Consider the following 22,994-nt stretch of genomic DNA (forward strand, 5'->3'; position numbering starts at 1 on the left):
ATGTTCTGTCCAATTTTGTGTTTTGTTTCTTGCTGTCTTGCTAACGCCTGTTTAGTTGTTTCCTTTCAGTGGCGCGGTGAAGAAAGTGAGGAGGCGCACAGCTGGGAGCGACTGGTAATGAGTTCCCAGTCTGAAGCGCTGCAGGCATCCCAGGAAGGTGCCCAATCGTCCATCCATCCATCCATTTTCTGTATCGCTTACCCTCACTAGGGTCGCGGGCGTGCTGGAGCCTATCCCAGCAATCTTCGGGCGAGAGGCAGGGTCCACCCTCAACTGGTCGCCAGTCAATCGTAGGGCACATATAGACAAACAACCATTCACACTCATATTCACACCTATGGCCAATTTAGAGTCTTTAATTAACCTACCATGCATGTTTTTTGGGATGTGGGAGAACATGCAAACTCCACACAGGCGAGGCCGGGATTTGAACTCCAGTCCGCAGAACTGTGGGGCAGATGTGCTAACCAGTCGGCCACCATTCCCAATCGTTTCTCTTGTAATTCTGTTTGTAGCCATTTGCATACTGTCTTGCTCCAGGAATAGTTAAAGAAATGCTTCTTGTTTTTTGATCGCTGTTCCGACAGGTTTTGGTGACGTCCTGGCGACCCTCCTTGCTCCCTCTTCAAGTCATCTTAAGCCACTTTTTTCAGTTTTGCCTTGTAACATAGGCACGGTGGCCGACTGGTTAGAGCGTCAGCCTCACAGTTCTGAGGTGCGGGGTTCAATCCCCGTCCCCGCCTGTGTGGAGTTTGCATGTTCTCCCCGTGCCTGCGTGGGTTTTCTCCGGGCACTCCGGTTTCCTCCCACATCCCAAAAACATGCATTAATTGGAGACTCTAAATTGCCCATAGGCATGACTGTGAGTGTGAATGGTTGTTTGTTTCGATGTGCCCTGCGATTGGCTGGCAACCAGTTCAGGGTGTACCCCGCCTCCTGCCCGATGACAGCTGGGATAGGCTCCAGCACGCCCGCGACCCTAGTGAGGAGAAGCGGCTCAGAAAATGGATGGATGGATGGGATGGATGCCTTGTAACATAGTTTTTTACTTAGTCTTTTCCTACCTGTTTGGTAGTCTTTTGTTCCCCAGTTTTTGCTCTTTTTTTCATCAACATTTTTATTTATTTATTTTTTAAAAAATAAAGCCTGCTAAATCACCTCCATGCTCTGTTACTGCTTTGGGGTCCAACTTGTCACAAACCGTAACGTTTTCTTTAAAGAATTGTACCCATTACAAATTCTGCCCTGGTAATCAAACATAAAAGCACAATTGTGTTCTCTCATTTACTAAAAGTAGGGGTGCGCATTTCAAATCAAAAGCAAGTAAATATAGAGGAACGTTGTGTGTGTTCAAATAATGTGCATCAGAAAAATGTTTGTTTCACCTTTTCTGTTTGATATCTGAATTGACACAGTGAGGTCTCAAAAAATGTTTACATATTTCAACAAATCTTAACCGCTTTCGAGGTTATGTTTGTTCAAAACCTTTTTGTTTCATAATGGCGTTTCTCTGTCTTTCAACTTCCCCGCTGAGTGTCTTTCTCTTTCTCCCTTGCTACGTTTCTCGTTTGTGTCTGATTCAGGGCTGCTCGCAGTCAATGATCACCGACTGAGATCTGATTTGATTGGCTGAAAGGGCAGGCTAAACTCGCATGCGATTGGTCGGTACGGTTCGACACTACAGTAAAGCCCGAAATGCTGCGACGCTTAAAATAGAAGCGGCCTCTTTATCTTTCATCATAACCTTTCTTTTTTTGGCTATAGTCCGGGTCCGGGTCCGGACGGCGATCGGCAGTTAGTGACTACCACTGTAAAGCATCATGATCATAACCTTTTTAACAAGAATTCCTTAAACATTTATTGAAATGTTTTTCAAACACATGGTTTTACATTTTAAGCACACTGATCTTGGATTCTGAAAATTCAAAGAAAACAATGTTAAAATATGGACCACACATAACACTGATTCTGTGGCGATGCAACTGTGCAAGTAAAGTTGACCCGAGCCCTAACAAATAAAAAATTTACAGAACACTAATTTGAATTTCTCCTGCTGACAGTTATCCAGGTTTCATCCTTTGGCGCTGAAACCAGTTCTGATCTGACCTCCAGGACTTGACCCTCCAACCGGTGAAGCCTCAGCTTCCGCACCAATGTGCTGAGCAGGACAGTAGCTACCGTGTACGCAAATCTGTCAATAAATTATATAAAAAATTACAAAATAAAATCAAGTAGATTATAATCGTACATTTGTGCTTTAATGCCGATCATTACCTGAGCTCTGGACATGTCTGATTACCAGAGAAACCAAGCAGACAGAAACTCTTTCTAGCTGAATCGTCCTCAAATCGATCGGGGTCAAATCTGAGAGTTCATCAAAAAGTACATTTAAAATACTCAGTTAAAAAAACAACAACAACAAAAAACTTAACTGGTCAACGGTACTTTGAATCCAGAAAACAATATGCCAGAATTATTTTTTTTATGATGGATGTCAGTCAATTAAGTAACAAACATGTCAAATGAAAAGAAAAACAGACCTGCTTGCTGCGCTCCAGGTGTTGGAATCTTGCAGCACTACACCCAAAGCGTAGATCACTAGGGTCTGAAATACGACAGGATAGTTCTGATGTATGATATGCAACACTTTTTGACTTTGCTTGTTTTTGAGTTATGTTGGGAACCTACTGCACAAAAATAATGACCTTCTGCCTTGCATTTGGTGTGAATGAGTTGTGACACTCGTGGACATCGGGAAACAAAATACCATACCTCTTTTGGGATGACATGCTGATCTACTTTTCCATCCAATTCCTGAAGTCGGGCAGCAATGGGGGTCAACTTTGCAGTTCTCACTGTCTCATTCAGTACCTGCTGGCAGTATCTGCTCAATGACAGAAATGTTACTATGTCCATCCAGGACACAAATCAACAGCTAACAAATGAATTGTTAGTTTAATATCCATGAAAAGCTTACTTGAGCTGAGGGATTTTGTTTAAGGAAATGGAATTTGAACCCAAAACATCTTCCAGCTCTTGATACAATTTATCCTGGACTTCTTCCGAGGTGGACAGGAAGTGAAGAACCCAGATACATACTGCCAAAGTAGAGTTTTGCCATTTATTTGGGAGAATGAAACTTGACTATTGGTTTGCATGACATGCGGTGAGACGCAGCACGCACAGTTGGCAGTGATGACGCATCCAGCCAAAGTGAACACCATACAGTCCTCCATGATCTGAAACAAACAACAAACCTTGTGCAAATACTGCACACTAATCTTGTGTGCTTTCTATCAAAGTCCTTGGATCAGTACTCACCTGTCGCTCTGTGAGAGAGGACTTCAGTAGCATGTCCACAAACACCATCTGCTTCTGATTGACTTTTCTCTCCTTGGCCACAGACAGCAACACATACTCCATCTCTGACAGAGCTGTAAAAATAAATGTATTTATACACAGTGGCATATCTTGTCCGTCCGTCTGTCTGTCTGTCTAGCTATCTGTTTATCAGTGAAGACCATTTTTTCTTTGGCTGGGGACCAACTCTGCCACTTGCCCAAAAGTCAACTGGGATAGTCTCCAGCTCACCCTAATGAGGATAAGCGGTATAGAAAATCATCTGGGAGGGAGTCCCAGAATTTTCAAGTCTCCAATAACACCAGAAAAAGTGGCAAATTTCTTTTAGTGAGTTATTTTTCTTTTTCAACAAGAGTTGCTAGAAGGGTCTAAATACTGTACTTGCTAAATATAGCGACAAAGTTGCTTAATTGTCAACACTCCGTCACAATTGACAACACATTACAACAAATACAGTGGTAAAAATTGAAACGGTAAAACTAACGATTTCAAAATGGTATCTCAGTTTATTGGTAAAGCATTTCATCCCTGTACTTAACTTTAACTTTGACGACAAAGACAAATGTCAAGAGTGAGGTTTCCTCTTTTTACTTCAAATAAAAAGCTGAAAAACTAAAAAGTGAAAGTAGCAGTCAAGTATAACACAATAAAACATACACTCAACTTTAACCTTGATGTTAGACTCCAGGACAAACAAGCTGAGGGAGGATTACTGTTTCAGAGGGGAGTCAGCCTGGCTCTCAAAGACTAAGCACAGTCTATTCAGTGTACATTCTGTTCTTCTTTAATTTGTCTTGTCCACTTAGCCATATTCATATGATCAGCCAGAACAGACAAGTGTGTATACCACTTTTGTTAAGGTTGGCTCTGTGGTTGTTATGACAGCTTTGCATTTAGTAAGTCTTGTAGTGGCATGCCAAAACACACGCGTGCGCACGCATGCACAAAAGCCAAATAAAAGTCAAAACACCTGTGGAGTTAATTGATGGAAAAATGTAAATAAGTTATTATGTGTTGTGCTTTTTTGCTTACTTCCAGTTCGAGAAATGTTTTATCACTGCGTGCAAGCTTTCTCCCACAGGATGAGTCATGTGCTTGCAGGTGCAAGGACAAATTTGAGCCGAGGAGTCTTTCTGTGTCTTGATAAGAAGTATATAATTCTTCTACTGTCTCGACCACAACAAAGAGTGTTATGTGCTGATCAACAAGCATGTTTGCCCCCACCTTTTTGACGTTGTAACTCATATGTAACAGGGGAACTGCCCTAAAGTAATAAAAAGAGAGAATCCGGCAGTGTGAACTCAGAAAAAGGTTTGGAGACTGTAACTAAGTTCACTCTTGGCCGTTTTCTCCTTGCAAGTCTGAAAACTGAACTCTCTCTGTGTCTGTCTTGATTCTTTGTTTTAGGTGTCTTGAACCTGACATTAATCCTTTAAATCAGGGGTCAACAATATGGTGCCCACGGCCACCGGGTGGCCCCCACGAACCACGTGAATAGCCCTCAGGCCTATTCTAAAAATAGCTCAGCAGTAATGAGACATTGTGATATTTCTGGAATGTTGTATGTAGAAGTTATCGTTTGAAAATGTAAACACTAGCACAGAGTATAGAAATATGTAAAGCATAGCATATTGATATTTATCTGTGTAGAAACCTTATTAAATCATTGTTGATAAATATTGTGAGAAATCATAAACATGATCAGTCTCCTCACATTGCTAAATATCATTAATAATAAAATACTGTATAAGGAAAATGTATTTCCGAAGTGCATATCAAACTGGTAGCCCTTTGCATTAATCAGTAACCAAGAAGTAGCTCTCAAATTCAAAAAGTCTGCGAACCCTGCTCTACGTGCTCATTGAGCTTAAGTCTGATCAGAAAAGTTGGAGTCTAGATAGTTTTGCTGAGGTCTGATCTATGCAGTGGCCTCATGTGACATTGTGCATGACATGACAAAACATATTTGTATGGCTTGAGATTAACTTTACAGGAAATTTGGGTTGAATTCCCAATTGTATGACTTTAAGGACATTTGACTTTAAAGTTACACTGTAGACTCAAACTTGAGGGGGAAAAAAACCCAAACAAACACTTAGCTCACTCACAGTTTGCAGGTAAATCAAGAGTAGGGTTCCAAAGGGTTGGAAGATTTCGGAAACGTTTTGGTTAATTTCCACTGGAATTTAAGATGGGCAATTTTAGAAATATTCTAAATCGGAAACTTTCCATGGAAATTAATTGGGAATTGAGGGTAATTTAATGGAAGGTATCATATTCAAGCACATACACAAACATTTTGTTTTGCCATAAGCAGACATCCATGCAAAATAGATAGCTCTCTGTGGTTGGCTGTTTGGTGGTGGTTGGAGGGGCAGTAGGCGCAGAATGGCAGCCACGTTTCTGTCAGACTGCTTCAAGGCAGCTGTCCCTACAGAAGTAGTTTACCACCGCCAGGGTGTGACAGAGGAGTGAATGAATAATATGTGATAGTGTCTTTTAGTGCCTAAAAAAGCGCTATATAAGTGCAATGCATTATTCATATTATTATTATTATTATTATTAATACTCGATCGACGGAATATCTGAAGCCTGCCTGTAGGCCAAATTTTTAATTTTGACCAAGCGATGGCTTCTAACACGAGAAACTTGTAAATTGCGGCAATCATAAGTCAAGGTACCAATGTACTTGCACGCAATCTTGTTTTAGTCAGGATTATGCTCCAATATAGTTTCCCAAAATATATTTACGTTCCCTAATAAAAGGTAACCTTCAATTTTATTAATTCTTGGTTTAATACATTTAATTCCCATGGAAAGTTTACAAGTGAAAATTCCCAGAGTTTTGCAACCCTAATCAAGAGTATAATCAAGGCAACTAAGTCAAGGGTTTTGTAACTGCTGAAGAAATTGAAGACTGAGCCCCATGTGGAGCAACAGTGGTAGTTGAATGATGCTCACCTGCTGGATAATGCGCCTTCTTGCTGATGCTCTTCTCCTGAGAGTCGTCCAAGTAGCCTTTCCCTATTTCTGACCAGATCTACAGGGATGAAAACAAAATAAAACACATCTCCAGCTTTACTGAAAAACAATAATTTGTTTCTTTCTCCAGTGGACTAAGAGGTGGTTTAAGCTGCATTTCGCACCGCGTCATGGTTCTTGCGGAAGGATATGACTTCAGCATCATCCCTGAAGCGCTCGCCAAGGGCAAGCTGGGTGACGGTCTTCATGGAGAGACCCAACAGGTGGGCACATAGTGGTGTGTGCTGAGATTCTGGGAATGACACCCACTTTCCAACCAGCTCCTCAACTAGCTGGCAAACATAAGACAGAGAAATGGCAGAATTTTGGGTGAAAACCCATGAAGAGCGGTAAGTGATATGTTTTAGCCTGTTCCAAAAGCCCAACCTTGAGAACCAGTGAGAAGTTCTTCTTCAGACTGTCGTTGATTGCATTGTCATACAACTTTTTTCTAATGACAGACTCATTGCCCCCACCCACTGTTTCTGACTGGTAACCGAGTAACGACTTCAGCATCGTTTCAAACGAGTCAGCTGTGGAGAGCAGAGGAAAACCCATAATGAAGAACAACACGTATATCTGTTGTTCTCATGTTTATTGCACTTGTGCACCTACTTGTGTGGTTGGGGTTGATGTGTTGCCGCAGCTGGTTCACAGAGCCCAAGCTTACCACGAGCCGCCGACCGAACCAGAACGATGCCACAGAGCCAAACTCCTCATGTAAAGCCACTAAAAATTCATGCAGACTGCCTCTGTTCACAATGTCTTGCAAGTTGCCATCCCTGATGACACAACACACAAAGGCCCTCACTGACTTATTTCAATATGTCTGCTATCAGATATTTTAAGACATAAATTTGATCGACATCATGCATGAAAGAACCAGAACAATGACAATCATGCAAGTTGCTTACTTCTCATCGGTGGGGGTCAGACCTGGGATATCAGAGGCTCTTCTGGATGACTGAAAACCGCAAGCCATTAGACTCCCGAATAGTCATCAACAGATCGACATTTAAAATACTTTCCACAAATCTCATACACATACTGAATTGCCGTTATACAAACTCATGCACACTGCATTTAATGCCCCAACTCAGGTTCACAATTATTAGGATGCGCCTATTCAGTATATTTTACTTATTTAAACTATTTTATGAAAGGAGACATGCAAGTTAGAATTTCATTGCATGTTTTGCACCTTTTTTAAATGTGCACGTGACAATGAACGCCTTGATTGTTGAAAAGACGTTGCATGATTCTGTCCATTTTAATCAAGTTGTTTCTAATTTAAAATTTTAACTGGTAAACAACATTAACACAGAGTTCTGTGCAGTCATATATAACAAGGATTCTGAAAGTGTGGTACGCAGGCTCCCTCGAGTGGGATGCAAATGCATCACTGCCCAAGTACAGTTTAGTTCAATACATTTGGATTTATTTTTTTACTTTTATGTGCAATATATTTTAATGTAATCACTAAGTAGTTTTTTTTCAATTGCCCTATATTTAAGTGCAGTGTAAACGTTAAAACTGCATAATGTTACACTAGCTAACAATATTATTAAATATACTTTGCAGGAAATATTTTTTTAATTTTTTATTAGCACGACTATGACTTCTCCGTTACCATATTTTTGTCATTATGGTAATAATTGTTGTAAAAAGTTTGATAACCACTGTTACAATTTTGCAAAGTAATTATTCCCCATTCAGAGTTACGACAAAAAATAGTGTGGGGGGGGGGGGTAGCGCGAATGTAAAACGTACATGGTCGTCACGTGCTTATATTTCAAACTGTGTGAGCAGAAGAGACACACCACTAAAGTGATTATTAACACGGGTACATGTGAATGCTGTAGGCTTGGCTGGGAGTTTTCAATTGGCGGTGCACACAGTACACTCGTACAGAACAAGCACAACACAACAGCTTCTTAGCATACTGTCAGCTAATTTGCAGCTAACTCACCGGGTACAAATACACAACTGCGCCAACCAAAACGACGATAAAGGTCACAGCAAATATAGCAAAATCCAGCATGACTGTTCCCTTCTAAAAGCAATTCTTAGGCAGGACGACCCACTCGAAGTGAAAACAGTCTCCACGTCAACAGAACGCGTCAGTCGCTCGGTGTTCGATTGGTAAAACTAAGGCTTAACTAATCCATCTCAGAGTGAATTGATTTACGAACAGGATACAGCACTTCTAACGATCAGAAAAAGAAGAGGTTTTCTCATTCTATTCAACTTTATATTCCTCCAATTATTCAGCAGAGGAAGCTGATGCATTCTTTGAGAGAAGTAAAAGCAATATTCCTTGCATTCATGAATCTTTTAAGGATTTGTGTGAGGCGGATTTTAAGACTGAGGAACTGGGTTGAATTTGTCTGAAAATGGCTCTGAACAAATCCCCAGGGACACATGGACTCACAAGCAATTTTTATAGATTTGTTTTGGGTGGAGTTGAGAGAGTTTTTGTACAAGGCATTGAAGGAATGTATAAGGGAAAGGGAATTGATGCAGACGATGAAGGTTTAATTACGTTAATTCCACAGCCGTGCCGTTAAAATGACTCATAAGGTTATCAGGGTCACTTTAACACAGGAATTCTTTAAAAAAATTATTATTAGGGAATATAAAACTCTTGATATTAAACTAATTAGAACTAGATATCGTTCATTTCCAGTTCCTTCCCCCCAAAATTAAAGAAGTACATTTCAAAATTCTAAACGAGATTTACCCCACTAAGGAATTTCTAAGACTAAAATTTGTGAATTGCTGTGTTTTTTGTGATATGGACATTGAAAACTTGGAACATCTTTTTTTGTTGTTGTTGCGAATCAGTACAGACCTTTTGGTTGGCTATGCAGAGCTGGATTCACTCTAAAAATATTGAACTGTCACCTAGGGTGATGGAGTCCATTAAGTTTGGTGTGTTTGTCAAGGGCAAGAATTCGGATTTTGTTATTATTAGGGAAGTTTTTTATTCACAAATCCAAATATCAAGACAAAACACTGTTTAAATCATTGGTTGAACGAGTATCTGTTTTGGAACAAATCTTTGAAGTTTGTAAAGAATAAGAAAGCCCTTAAACTTATTTCTCTTAGTAGATTTAACTATATATAAAGCCCTCTTCTGTATTTTTTTTTTTAATTTTTTTTCCCCCTGATTCTACTGTAAAGTTCGACATATGGCTCATGATGTACAGTATGTGTGATATTTAAGGAATGTCTTACATTCTTCAGTTTACATTTGTTCTTTCAATTAAAAAAATAAATAAAAAAAAAAAAAAAAAAAAAAACTTCTAACGATGGCGGCACGGTGGCCGACTGGTTAGAGCGTCAGCCTCACAGTTCTGAGGACTCGGGTTCAATCCCCGGCTCCGCCTGTGTGGAGTTTGCATGTTCTCCCCGTGCCTGCGTGGGTTTTCTCCGGGTACTCCGGTTTCCTCCCACATCCCAAAAACATGCATGAATTGGAGACTCTAAATTGCCCGTAGGCATGACTGTGAGTGCGAATGGTTGTTTGTTCCTATGTGCCCTGCGATTGGCTGGCAACCAGTTCAGGGTGTACCCCGCCTCCTGCCCGATGACAGCTGGGATAGGCTCCAGCACGCCCGCGACCCTAGTGAGGAGAAGCAGCTCAGAAAATGGATGGATGGACTTCTAACGATCACATTGCTAAAACCGTGATACGAAAACGTGTTAACTCTATTCAACACTTCAAATAAACAGTTTGCAAAAGGAGCAATTCATTTTCTACATTTTACATAAACATAACCAGTCAAAAAAAAAAAAAAGGCTCACATTTTTTTAGCGTCCCAAACATTTGACTGGTACCTCATATCATAGAAAAGTTATAGTATTTGGTTCACCAAAACTGATCACCTAATTGTTAATTCATTGCTTTATTTGAAAAATTAAAAAAAATGATAGCGTGAATATGAAAAGGCGACACAGGCCTGTTAAAATGCCATTTTTTGTGATGCAAAAAAATCAGACCAGGACAAATCATTTCAAAAAAATTGTTTTACTCCGGCGACCCTCCTGACAACCAGTATTTAAAATTTGTCCTTTGTAGTGGACAATTTTGAACTTGAATACCTCCCACTTACTGCATAAACTGAGTTAACTTCTTTTAAAGGTTTTCACTGATAGTTAAAAAACCAAACAAAATACAATAACCTGGTGTTCGTTCTGGTCTGGGGAGGGTCATGACTTATTTCACGTGGAGACATTCTTTTGTTGATTTGGATGATGTGCTTTGGGTCATATTGTCATGCTGAAAGATGACGGTCCTCTTCATCTTCAGGCCTACTAGCAGAGGTGACTGGTAAGATGTGGAAACTGATAGAAATTACTGGCTGCACGCTTACACAACACTGCATACACTTTTGTTTGCTACATCCCATGACAGATACACATCCAGATATCCTTATAAACATATAATTGCTTTACACTTAGTCGCATCGACACAACAAACGCACACTATTTCAACATAGGGTGCGTTGGGAAGTTCACTACGGGCGCACTCACCGCACCCCGAAACTTTCTGTAACTCAGAGCGATTCTAGTGTGTGTGCCACTCGATACAAGTAAAACTGACACAGTCAATATGGCTGACCTACTGACGTATCCCTAGCAATAGGCAACACTTTAATTACAGATGTTTCAAATCCACCGTATAAAAGATATCTTCACAGTTTGCATGTTCAAAAACGAATAGGAGGAAGTAAAACCATATATCGACCTACTCCTTGAATGCAGAAAGCTTTAATGGATGAAATTGTACAGTATATTCAAAAGACAAGCACATTTACAAATGAAGGATACAAAAAAAAATGCACAATACATTCAGATTTGTATCAATACAGAGCAAAAACGTGCAAAAATGACAGTTGTATAGTATCAGTCTGTGATAGTCAGGCGCTCATTTCTGATTTGTCATCTTTCTGGTGGGGCTCAATTTGCATGGTAATCAGATAACCTGAGGAAAAGAAAGAGAGTAAGACAAATCCATATATTATTATTACTGGATCTCCTCAATCTCTCACTTCCAGTATAATCCGTCTCAGGTCGGATGGCGATGAAGATCCAGGCCAGGCCCACCAACAGTGCCACCACAAGGTTGACTCTCACCCAAGACTGGAGAATTTGATGCTCCGAACCCGATAACCTTGAGAGGAACAAGATCTGCTAGAGACAACCTTCAGTTTTGTAAATTCCTGGTTTTCTCCTCCATATTCCCATTAATTCTCATGTATAAATTTCCAACTTTTAACATTTTGCAACCTGAGGTACCTTACCATAATGTCGCATTGGTGTCTGGGTAGAAGTTGATGCGATCACTTGTCATCTGTTGGCTGAGGGAGAGCACCAACGCTAAGAAATACACTGCAATGTTGAATGGAAACAGGAGGCAGAGAAACTGTTAAAAAAAAGTGAGTAATTAACAAACAGAATTTGAGGGGCAAATACTTACAAAATGAAGCGAGAGCCACTGGTTCCAGTGTGATCAACTCCTGCAGCGCCATGGAGCTCTTGGCTAGGTTGACTCTGACATCAAATGTTTACAGTTTTACAAATTTCCCATCAAGAGTTTGTATTACATTATGTACTGTACATTGTCACCTTCCTAAATTAATGGCCTAAATCATGTTTTGACAAAAATAATTCTTGTTGCCAAAATCATCATCTCATAATGCTGACCACCCCTGCTAAAATCACCTACATCATCAGTTAAACAAATCGTACAATTCCATCTTTATACATGAAATTATTACTAAATATATTCAGTGTTTGGTTTTCTGGGGAAAAAAATTATGGAGAAAAAATTATATATATTGGCCATTATTTAAGGAAGGTGACAATATATTTGAAAGGTGAGACTAAATGTAATCACAGGACATTACATATACTATACACAATTGTAATATTATTAACATACATTAAATTTAATTTTATTTATATGGCACCAAATTGCGGGAGGGTGGACGACTGGTTAGCACATCTGCCTCACAGTTCTGAGGACTGGGGTTCAAATTCGGCCTAGCCTGTTAGCCTATGTGGGTTTTCTCCGGGCACTCTGGTTTCCTCCCACATCCCAAAAACATGCATAGCAGATTACGTGAAAAAACTCTAACTTGCCCGTAACTGTGAATGTGAGTGCGAATGGTTGTTTGTCTGTGTGTGCCCTGCGATTGGCTGGCGACCAGTTCAGGGTGTACCCCGCCTCTTGCCCGAAGTGGGCTGAGATAGGCGCCAGCATACCCGCGACCCTAGTGAGGATAAGCGGTACGGACAATGGATGGATGGAGAGCACCAAATCACAACAAAAGTCATGTCAAGGCGCTTGGAGACAAATGGAATTACGACAAATGTGAGTAGCTATAAATGCCTCTATGTGCTCATTATTATACCATGGATACAGATAATGAACCGGTTAAAAGCTCCGCCCACGGTCATCTTAGTAACAAAAGCCCATTGGGCATTGAAATGCATGGGACAGACCGCTCCCCCAAAAGTGATTTCAAGTGGGGTAGTCCAAGTGGATCTTAAGTGGTAAGTGTTGTAATTGTTTATCCTGTGTATTTTGACCGAAGAATGCCATGGAGCTTTAATTAGGATACCTGCGTATCTAAGTTGTCTCCTGCATAAGAATGGAAAATGCAACCAAAGCCCATTCTACTGAATGACCAGCAGGGGGCACCAACATTAATATATAATACTTCTTTATTGTTAGCAGAGGGTACAGTGGGGCAAAAAAGTATTTAGTCAGCCACCAATTGTGCAAGTTCTCCCACTTAAAAAGATGCGTGAGGCCTGTAATTTTCACCATAGGTATACCTCACCTATGAGAGACAAAATGAGAAAAAAAAATCCAGAAAATCACAGTCTGATGTTTAAAGATATGGTGGAACATAACTATTTGGTCAATAAAGTTCATCTCAATACTTTGTTATATACCCTTTGTTGGCAATGAAAGAGGTTTTTTGTAAGTCTTCACAAGGTTTTTACACACTGTTGCTGGTATTTTGGTCCATTTCTCCATGCAGATCTCCCCGAGAGCATTGATGTTTTGGGGCTGTCGCGGGGGAACACAGACTTTCAACTCCCTCCAAAGATTTTCTATGGGGTTGGGTTGTGGAGACTGGGTAGGCCACTCCAGGACCTTGAAATACTCCTTACGAAGCCACTCCTTCGTTGCCTGGGCGGTATGTTTGGGATCATTCTTATGCTGAAAGACCCAACCACGTTTCATCTTCAATGCCCTTGCTGATGGAAGAATGTTTTCACTCAAAATCTCATGATACATGGCCACATTCATTCTTTCCTTTACACGGATCAGTCGTCCTGGTCCCTTTACAGAAAAACAGCCCCAACGCATGATGTTTCCACCCCCATGCTTTACAGTAGGTATGGTGTTATTTGGATGCAACTCAGCATTCTTTCTCCTGCAAACACGAAAAGTTGAGTTTTTACCAAAAGGTTCTTTTTTGGTTTCATCTGACCATTTGACATTCTCCCAATCCTCTTCTGGATCATCCAAATGCTCTCTAGCAAACTTCAGACGGGCCTGGACATGTACTGGCTTAAGCAGGGGAACACGTCTGGCACTGCAGGATTTGAGTCCCTGGCGGCGTAGTGTGTTAGTGATGTTAGACTTTGTTACTTTGGTTCCAGCTCTTTGCAGGTCATTCACTAGGTCACCCCGTGTGGTTCTGGGATTTCTTCTCACCGTTCTTGTGATCATTTTGTCCCCACGGGGTGAGATCTTGCATGGAGCCCCAGATCGAGGGAGATTATCAGTGGTCTTGTTTGTCTTCCATTTTCTAATAATTGCTCCCACAGTTGATTTCTTCACACCAAGCAGCTTACCTATTGCAGATTCAGTCTTCCCAGCCTGGTGCAGGTCTACAATTTTGTTTCTGGTGTCCATTGGCAGCTCTTTGGTATTGGCCATAGTGGAGTTCGGAGTGTGACTGTTTGAGGTTGTGGACAGCTGTCTTTTATACTGATAACGAGTTCAAACAGGTGCCATTCATACAGGTAACGAGTGGAGGAGGGAGGAGCGTCTTCAAGAAGAAGTTACAGGTCTGTGAGAGCCAGAAATCTTGCTTGCTTGTAGGTGACCAAATACTTATTTTCCATCATAATTTGCTAATAAATTCTTTAAAAATCAGACTGTGATTTTCTGGATTTCTTTTCCCATTTTGTCTCTCATAGGTGAGGTATACCTATAATGAAAATTACAGGCAAATTAAAATTATAATTGCTCTCTTGTCCAAAATGTGATAATTTAATCTGGTAGAAACCACGGAAAAACTACAATTTTCAAGTGTTGAGTCGAGAATTAAACCCATCCATCCATCCATTTTCTGAGCCGCTTCTCCTCACTAGGGTCGCGGGCGTGCTGGAGCCTATCCCAGCTGTCATCGGGCAGGAGGCGGGGTACACCCTGAACTGTTTGCCAGCCAATCGCAGGGCACATCGAAACAAACAACCATTCGCACTCACAGTCATGCCTACGGGCAATTTAGAGTCTCCAATTAATGCATGTTTTTGGGATGTGGGAGGAAACCGGAGTGCCCGGAGAAAACCCACGCAGGCACGGGGAGAACATGCAAACTCCACACAGGCGGGGACGGGGATTGAACCCCGCACCTCAGAACTGTGAGGCTGACGCTCTAACCAGTCGGCCACCGTGCCGCCGAGAATTAAACCCATTCTACCCAAATTGTATGAGTCAATCTACTTATATTCAACAAGAAAGAAAGGAAATCCAGGTCTTGGTACCTGTCAAAAGCAGCCACGGTGCTGATGGCCAGCAGCATGTAAAACAGACACTGTGATGGGTAAGCCAGGCAGTTGTATTGCTCCAGTAGGTTGGACAAAGTTGTGAGGTGCTGCCCAGCTAACACGAACACCACAACTATGTTCCATACTGCAAATCCTGCCAGGAAGCCGTGACAGTAAAGAGCGAAAATCCTGAATCAGATAAAAGAGAAGAAGAATATGTTTGAGTCACACTTGAGCATTAAATTGCTTCAACATCCATCCATCTTCCATACCGCTTGTCCTCATTAGGGTCAAGGGTGAACTGAAGCCTATCCCTGCTGACTTTGGGGGAGAGGTGGGGTACACCCTGAACTGGTTGCCCGCCATTTGCAGGGCACATGTAGACAGACACTCACGTTTACATTCACATCTAATTCAGTCTTTAATTAATTTAACATGCATGTTTTTGGAATGTGGGAAGAATATGCAGTACTTGAGGGAAAAAAAAAAAAACTGAAAACCCACACAAGCACAGGTAAAACATGCAAACTCCACACAGGAAGGCTTGAGCCCAAACTCGAACCCTTAATCATAACTGTGAGCCGGGAGTGCTAATCACTAGATCACAGTGCCGCCTGCATGAAAACCATCCCATCTATTGTAGTTTCACCTGAAGCTCTCATGCACCCTGATAGAAACATCTCTGGTGGTCCAGCGAGGCTGCATGGGCTGGAAGTCGTTGAGGTTTTCCATCTGGTCACTGGTCTTCCTCCAGTTTGACCGCTCTGCTGCCTGGAAGCGCTCTGGACAGTACCATAGATACACAATCAGCAGTGGTGGCAAGTGTACAAATACCTGGAAGTATTTTTTCATATATCTGTACTTCACTTGAGTGTTATTTTTTTGGGACACATTTTTACTTTTACTCCCTCCATTTGAAAACGGACTGTACTTTCTATTACTTTGGCAAAATAGGCTAAGTACTTTTTTAAACCTCCGCGAATGACAACATGACATAAAGACGTAAATAAAGAGCGGTTAAGTAATCTTGGTTGATCGTGATCTGAAAATACGGACAGCATTAAGCTTCATTATCGAGCATTAGAGCATTATCAGCATGTACAGCATACATTATACAGCAACATTATTGATTGATCAACAACTAATCGATTAGCAGCATAATTGATTAATTGTTCCGAGACCTTGTTTAACTTAAAATTGTCCAAATCCTCAGAAATCCAGCCTCTCAACAGTAAAACATTTTATTCATTATAATAATAAAGCAGTAAATAATAATAATTATATTGATTATAATTAGGGGTCCCGCGATCTGATCTTAGAGATCCAAAATCGGTCCAATAGTAGCAAAACAAAACAAAAAAAAGTATCGGTTCGGATCGGACTAGATTTAAAATCTCAGGTTTTACCACTTCTATACAAGCAGTCCATTCCATGCGCTGGTCCAGCACTTTTATCCAGCAACGCCTGGACATCATGCAGAGCCCACGTGTTCACAACAAGAGGTTGCCAAGGTGCTAACATAGTAGCAAGCCGCAAGAGTGAATGTTGCTTGCTTAAAGTTGTTTACTGACACTCCAATTGAAGTTCACTATAAAACTAAACACATAAAAGAATTACACCTACTGGATCTTCAAATATATCACAGACTTCGTGTCTTTGTTATCTTTCACAAAAATTGCTAGCTCAAAGCTAACACACAATGAATGAACAACAACATTGATGAGGTAACGAAAATTACCATTGAACTTGCAGCACTCATATCTCTCAAAATACATGTGGAGAAAGCAAATGCTGTTCCCACATATACTGACAGTATAAAATAACTGAACCTTTTTTTTTTTTTTGTCTTGTTCGGCTGTTAGGTCAAGCAGAAAGGAAGATCTGTATCCCTTTTATGCCGGAACAGTTTTACTGTGTCACAGTGGACTCTTTCTTTGTATTTCTTTGTATTCGGAGGGATATTTATTGAGAATTACGGTCGTTCAGTCGAACAGAACAAAGTTTTTAAATGGGAGTGACAGAAAAAACAAAGGGGAGTGAGTGAAAAGGTGAAAGTATTATACAGTGCTACAACCTGTGAGGGAAGGACAGGACTTGACAGGGATTGGAGGGCAAGCATGCAGGATAGGGGTTGTGGGCCCGGCTGTACAGCTGAAGTGTGGTGGGAGTGGCTATGCAAATTTAAAACATCTGTAGGACCAGAGTATAAGGGAGGGGATCACCAAGAAATTTGCGTAGTGATAAACTATTTGTCGCAATGAGTGAGTGCCCCCACACCCAACGAATAAGTCCCAGGGGTGTGTGCCTGCGCACACATCCAGTGAATTGACACTGTTTTGCATGGACAATAACCCGACTGGCAGTCATTGGCCCTACCCCGTGTATAAGTGGCCCCCTAAGTGGTGTGTGCTAACGCAAAATAGCACCGAACTCGCAGCACTTATATCTCTCCAAATACACGTGGAGAAACAAAATGCTGTTCCCACATATACTGACGGTATAAAATAACTGAAATGAACTTTAATCATTAATTTGCATTTAAAAGTATAATTTGTATTTATTATTTATTGAGGTTATTTTTCATGGTTTTCTAACTTATTGTTTTGTCGAACTCCCAGCACTTATACCTCTCAAAATACAGGTGGAGAAAGCAAATATTGTTCCCACCATATACTGATAGTAAAAAAAAAAAAAAATGAAATTAACTAATTATTTTGCACTTTAAAGTTATAATTTGTATTCATTATTTATTGGTTATTTTTGATGATTTTCAAATGTATTTATTTTTTGTTTCATCTATTGAAATGTAGAATTTGTTTATGTTTGAGTTAAGGTATGTTTATGTTGCAATTTAAATGTTAATTATGTTTAATTGATGTTATTTTTAAGGATTTTCTTACATAAGTTTTATTTATTTGAATCAATGGTAGTACATGCTTCTTTTGAAAGTTACTTTATGTAACCCATTGGTTAATAATAAATGGGTCAGTCTTTCTCATACCTACTGTTGCAGATTATTATTCTCTGAGTAATATCACTTGAGCAAGCTTTTTGTAACATTCCTTACTACAAAATAGTAAAGTATGTATGATTATTGCGGATATCGGATAGGACTGATATCGGTATCAGCCAGAACTCAAGGCTGCTATATTGGTATTGGATCGGGACATCCTTAATTATAATAATAAAGATGAATAATTATCTTTGTGTTTCATCAAAATGAGGCATTTACAAACTTACTTGGGAAAACAATGATCAACATTTTTGCCTTTCTGACATGTTATGGACCAAAACCATAAACTTAATCATAATCATTATATGGTTGTGCATTATTCTGCACAATCAATTTGAAATGATGTCCTGTTTTTGAATAAAGGGATGGCAAAGTTTTTTTTCTATCCTGTTCATCGATTAATTGAAAAAATAATTAATTAACGGATTAATCAATTACCGTAATTTCTCGTGTATAATGGGCAACCATGTATAATACGCACCCCCAAAGTTGACCTCACAATTCTGGAAAACCCTTCTACCTATATATAATTCATTTTTAGAATGCATGATTTTGCTTCTACCCATTTGATCAAAACATGAAGTATTATCTGTATTTTGTTAGTTTTTTTCAAATAATTATTCTGAAGTTAAGCACTTTATTTGAACACGTAATCCTTTTTTTTTTTTTTATTTACTTGGTCTTATTTTGAAATTAACAGCCCTACTTTTATTGAATAAATTAGAAAAAACACAGTTGTGCTCATGTTTGATTACCCAGGTAGAATTTGTAAGATGGGTACAATTCTTTAAGGAAAACATGAAGAGCCAGGTGAAACACATTTAATTTAATTTTAATGGGATTCAAATTAAACGGTCAAGCATTTCAGAAAAGCATTATCATTAAACAAAACATAACCATAAAGAAATTAATGATGGTTGTTGTTCAGTGAGTCATATTTTAAAAAGCAATATTTCACAAACTTTGCCAGGTTATGTAAACTTATGAGCACAACTGTACATATATCCAGTCATACATTCCCCTATCATATTGGAATGAAAATGTAGGCTACGTTTTTTTTTATAACCGCTAGGTGGCGTTGGCATTTTAGAATGAACGTGTACAGCTTTTTCATAACCACTAGATGGCGACATACATTTATAAAATGTGAGTTTTTTTTCCATTTGCCCCTATATCTATGTATAATGCGCACTATTGACTTTTGACAATTTTTTGGGGGGGAAAATGCGCATTATACATGAGAAATTACAGTATTAAAATGATTGTTAGTTGCAGCCCTATCAGAAACCTTCCATTGAGGATGGCCTAACCAGTTAGTAGGTAAAGGGGGCAATTTTTTTTTTTTACACACAAGGCCAGGTAGTTTTTAATATCTTTTTTTCCTTAACAAATAAAATCACAATTTTCAAAACTGCATTCTCTGTTTTTACGTGGGATATCTTTGTCTGATATTTACATTAGTTTGATGACCTTAAACATAAAAGTGGGCAACCTATGCAAAAAAAAATAATATTTTGAGAAGGGGGCACATACTTTCTCACGGCACTTCTTTTTTTCCGTTTTGCCATGTTGACCAAACGGATGACATAATTGACAGTAAACATGTATTTTTACTTTCATACTTAAATACATTTCAGAGTGTACTTTAGTTTTACTTAAGCAAAGGAGTTCAAACAGTACTTTTACCATTTTCTTGTTTTTAAGCATGAGTACTTTTGCCATCTCAGTGTACAGTAGTCTAAAAGCCATTCCATCACTTACTGTTCCGCTCTATGAAGACCTTTCCGACTGGCTGACTCTGTCCTTGTGGGGCAGAGAACAGGGAATGTTGTTGTATATGAGATGCCATGTCAGTGATAATGTCATCCTCCTCTACATCCAGTTCATCAGGAAGTGACGATTCCACAACTTTTGATTTCCTGAAATTATGGAAACAAGATAGGTCATGTATGCAACGCCCATCCAAATCAACACAAAATAAGAACTACCACCGCATCTTACTTTTTCTTTTTGCTCTTTTTAACCAGTTCTTCATCAGTGGTCTGATCCACTGCGTCCCCATTCACCAGGTCAGCTTGGTCATCTTCAAGATGTGGAAGCGAAAACAAAAACAGCTTGTCAATTTCCATTTCCTATCATTAAATAAGGAAATTAATTGTTGACAGCGGCCAGTGGAGCAACGCTGAGGTTGACTGATTGATTTGGACATAGAAACAAAAGCATAGTTAAAAAAATAATAATAAAAAATGTATTATTGTTATATATAGTTAAAACGAGGCAATAAATTACATCTTTTGGCACAGTTTATGTTCAAAAGGAGTAGGAGGAAGTACAAACTTAACTATCCCTATCCCTTAGTCTCTCAATATTTTTTATCTTATAATATCATATTAATAAATAAGTCATTAAGTCATATAAATAAGTCATTACAAAATATAAATAGACAGACTGATATAGGCATTAAATCGGAATTAGACAATTGGCCTTGCAGTGTAAATCCTGCCTTAGAGGTGACACTAATTGAAGATCATTCCCCATATGACTCTACCTATAGTTGCTGTCTTTTTCTTCTTTTTCTTCCTCTGAGGGAGTGCATCTATCGCAGTTTCAAGTGAAAGATCGTCACCGATCTGAGAAGTCCTTCTGCTGCCCCGGCCATCCATCTCCATTCCCTGATCTAAAAACGATGCATGCCACTTAAATTATGATTATAAATGAATAGTTTCCATTCAATGTGAGCACTGTGCGCACCGTCTGTGTCAAGTGCTTCGCTAGCCTGCTTTTTCACCCTCTTCTTCTTGTGCTTTGGCACTTCAGTGACATTGGCAGAGTTAAATCAGACTCATGCTTCCATTAAAATGGTCAATTATTTATTTTCTGTCAGGTCCTTACTCACCAGCTGCATCTTCACTTCAGTGTCCACATATATGAGAAAAGACAGGGCCAAGTTTGTCAAAGTAATGTAAACAAAGACGCTTTTTTTTTTTCTCCTTTCTTGATTTTGAAGAAATGGGTGTGCTTACCTTGGCACTGTGGGAAGAGCCCTTTGTCCTCGCTAAAGAAAGAGAGAGAACCACAAGTGAATTTACTTATGTGTATTTGTATCAATTATTGTTACAGACGATGAAAAGACAAGAAAGAAACTTCACCGCTGTCTTTCTGGGCATTCCACACAGAATCAGGCAAGAGTCGAGTGAAGCTGTACATTGCGTCCTGCTGTTAAATCCTCTGCTAAATGCTAAATCTGTGGTCAAGCATCTGCCAGGAGTAAGGATTACTCAGGGCACAGGTCAAAGCCTTTGATACTCTGAGTGTGTGTGGGTGGATTAGTCTATGGTAAAAGAAGTAACTACTGTAGTACAAGAGATCTCGGGTCAAATGTGATTTTGATCTTTTTACTTAATAATAATGTGGTGGCCGTGACTGATCTGGGGCAGCAGAACAGCTCACCTCCAAGGACTTGGGCTATGGAAACAGAAGGTCATGATTTGAGACCTATGATGGACATAAAAATGAAAAATGGCATCTAGTTGTAGGAGAGAAGCTAGTCTGCTTCCTGACTACTATCAAGGTGCCTGACAGAAGAGTGTAACCTGAATGTCCCCTCAAGGAATTATAATTAGAAAACTAACAAAATATAGAGCAAATCTCTGCAAACACAAGTAGATACTACAGCTTTGTTTTGAGGTTTACTAGAGATTGCTATTTTTGAAATGGTGTGTGAATGCTGAAAAGCTGATGATGAACTGAAATGCCGCGCAATCAATTTGAGTTGTTGAAAAGTAGAATGTGAGATGTCAAGTTACAATATGTTGACTCGGTCAAAATTTGTGAAAGGAAGAGGTAAAGGTCTATGAATTGGCAAATCTTATTGTACAAATTTGCAAATTTGGGGAATGTGAGAAAGATTGAAGAAGTTAGATTGGTTTGAATCGGTCAAGAAATGTGGACAGCAGGGGTAAGATATCCATTCAATGTTGGACTTCATTTGTGAGAAGTGTGGACTTTTGAGAATGTGGAAAATAGTTCAACTTTAATTTGGAATGGGAAAGATGCAGAGCTTTTTTGTTGCCCATCTTTTTCTGGGGGCGGATGCAGAATTCTGGTAAAACTGGAATTTTGGGAAAGTAATGTCAAACATGTCCTGAATAATGTATACAGTATGTGGAATTTTGAATGGTTTGAACTGGTGGAGAAACGTAGAACAGCGAAAACTGGACGAAGAAAAATGTTTCTTCTATGTAGAAGATGTTTTTCACCACTGACAAATTAATAAAGGCGAATCAATGGTTTTGAAAATAATAATAACAATGACCTGCGGCAGAGGTGGGAGCTCCCTGGGTCGCATTTCCTAAAAGGGAAACAGAGTACAAGCAATAGCTAGCATAGCCACACGTCACGTCACGTTTAAAAATCAAACGTACTGCACCGACTTAAACCATTTCATAGCGTAATGGTTAGCTACATTGTTTTCATCGAGAGTGAATTATGAGCCATGAACAATTGAACTAACGCTTTCAGTTTCAATAGCCGGGCATGCACGCAATCGAAACTGAGGTTACTCTCTAATAGAAGCGTTACCTTCGAGAGCTCGTTGTCCATATCCAGTTTAAGCAGTTCTGCTGGAGTAAACTTTTTTTTTTTTTTAATTTCATTATCAGATACGGTGTGTGATAACAGCACACATTGGAAGCCTTACTGGGAACATTTATTTATTATATATATTTTTTGTTTTTTGGCTACGGCATCGAAGAACAACTATCGAAGCGCACGTGAGTACGACTAGAGGCACAGCGAGGAT

At 39.6% G+C, this 22,994-nt stretch overlaps 2 protein-coding genes across 7 annotated transcripts; both read right to left on the bottom strand.

Moving 5' to 3' along the window:
* Positions 1 to 1,832: 1,832 nt before the first annotated feature.
* Positions 1,833 to 8,544, bottom strand: LOC133479354 (cytochrome P450 20A1). Its single transcript, XM_061776236.1, has 13 exons — positions 8,351 to 8,544; positions 7,296 to 7,345; positions 6,997 to 7,163; positions 6,769 to 6,914; positions 6,507 to 6,674; positions 6,322 to 6,400; positions 3,322 to 3,434; positions 3,185 to 3,239; positions 2,978 to 3,098; positions 2,773 to 2,884; positions 2,541 to 2,605; positions 2,275 to 2,364; positions 1,833 to 2,191 (listed from the first exon to the last, which is right to left on the bottom strand). The coding sequence occupies exons 1-13, from the start codon at positions 8,420 to 8,422 to the stop codon at positions 2,035 to 2,037; spliced, it is 1,395 nt and encodes a 464-aa protein (XP_061632220.1). The 5' UTR covers positions 8,423 to 8,544; the 3' UTR covers positions 1,833 to 2,034.
* Positions 8,545 to 11,135: 2,591 nt separating this feature from the next.
* Positions 11,136 to 22,991, bottom strand: LOC133479358 (transmembrane protein 237A-like). 6 transcript variants are annotated; one of them, XM_061776249.1, is made up of 14 exons: positions 22,775 to 22,991; positions 22,509 to 22,544; positions 21,217 to 21,248; positions 21,090 to 21,103; positions 20,945 to 21,004; positions 20,742 to 20,870; positions 20,195 to 20,276; positions 19,955 to 20,112; positions 15,830 to 15,962; positions 15,178 to 15,369; positions 11,864 to 11,937; positions 11,688 to 11,775; positions 11,436 to 11,557; positions 11,136 to 11,368 (listed from the first exon to the last, which is right to left on the bottom strand). In XM_061776249.1, exons 1-14 carry the CDS (start codon positions 22,793 to 22,795, stop codon positions 11,304 to 11,306), a joined length of 1,206 nt encoding a protein of 401 aa, XP_061632233.1. In that variant the 5' UTR covers positions 22,796 to 22,991; the 3' UTR covers positions 11,136 to 11,303. The 6 variants fall into 6 exon arrangements, with proteins under 6 accessions (XP_061632233.1, XP_061632250.1, XP_061632269.1 ...); XM_061776266.1 differs by lacking the exon at positions 20,945 to 21,004; XM_061776285.1 differs by lacking the exon at positions 11,436 to 11,557.
* Between the last annotated feature and the right edge of the window lie 3 nt (positions 22,992 to 22,994).

The sequence above is a fragment of the Phyllopteryx taeniolatus genome, chromosome 1 (assembly GCF_024500385.1).
Source record: "Phyllopteryx taeniolatus isolate TA_2022b chromosome 1, UOR_Ptae_1.2, whole genome shotgun sequence".
Classification (NCBI taxonomy): domain Eukaryota; kingdom Metazoa; phylum Chordata; class Actinopteri; order Syngnathiformes; family Syngnathidae; genus Phyllopteryx; species Phyllopteryx taeniolatus.

What these genes read in the sequence shown, in the direction of transcription:
- LOC133479354 (XM_061776236.1), bottom strand. Translation starts at nt 8,422, where the DNA reads ATGCTGGATTTTGCTATATTTGCTGTGACCTTTATCGTCGTTTTGGTT. An exon ending in CATCAACCCCAACCACACAA is followed by an intron (nt 6,915 to 6,996) that starts GTAGGTGCACAA and finishes TGCTCTCCACAG; the next exon opens with CTGACTCGTTTGAAACGATG. An exon ending in ACTTCTCACTGGTTCTCAAG is followed by an intron (nt 6,675 to 6,768) that starts GTTGGGCTTTTG and finishes TATGTTTGCCAG; the next exon opens with CTAGTTGAGGAGCTGGTTGG.
- LOC133479358 (XM_061776249.1), bottom strand. Translation starts at nt 22,795, where the DNA reads ATGGACAACGAGCTCTCGAAG. An exon ending in GAAAAAGACAGCAACTATAG is followed by an intron (nt 20,277 to 20,741) that starts GTAGAGTCATAT and finishes CACATCTTGAAG; the next exon opens with ATGACCAAGCTGACCTGGTG. An exon ending in AGTGGCTCTCGCTTCATTTT is followed by an intron (nt 11,776 to 11,863) that starts GTAAGTATTTGC and finishes TCAACATTGCAG; the next exon opens with TGTATTTCTTAGCGTTGGTG.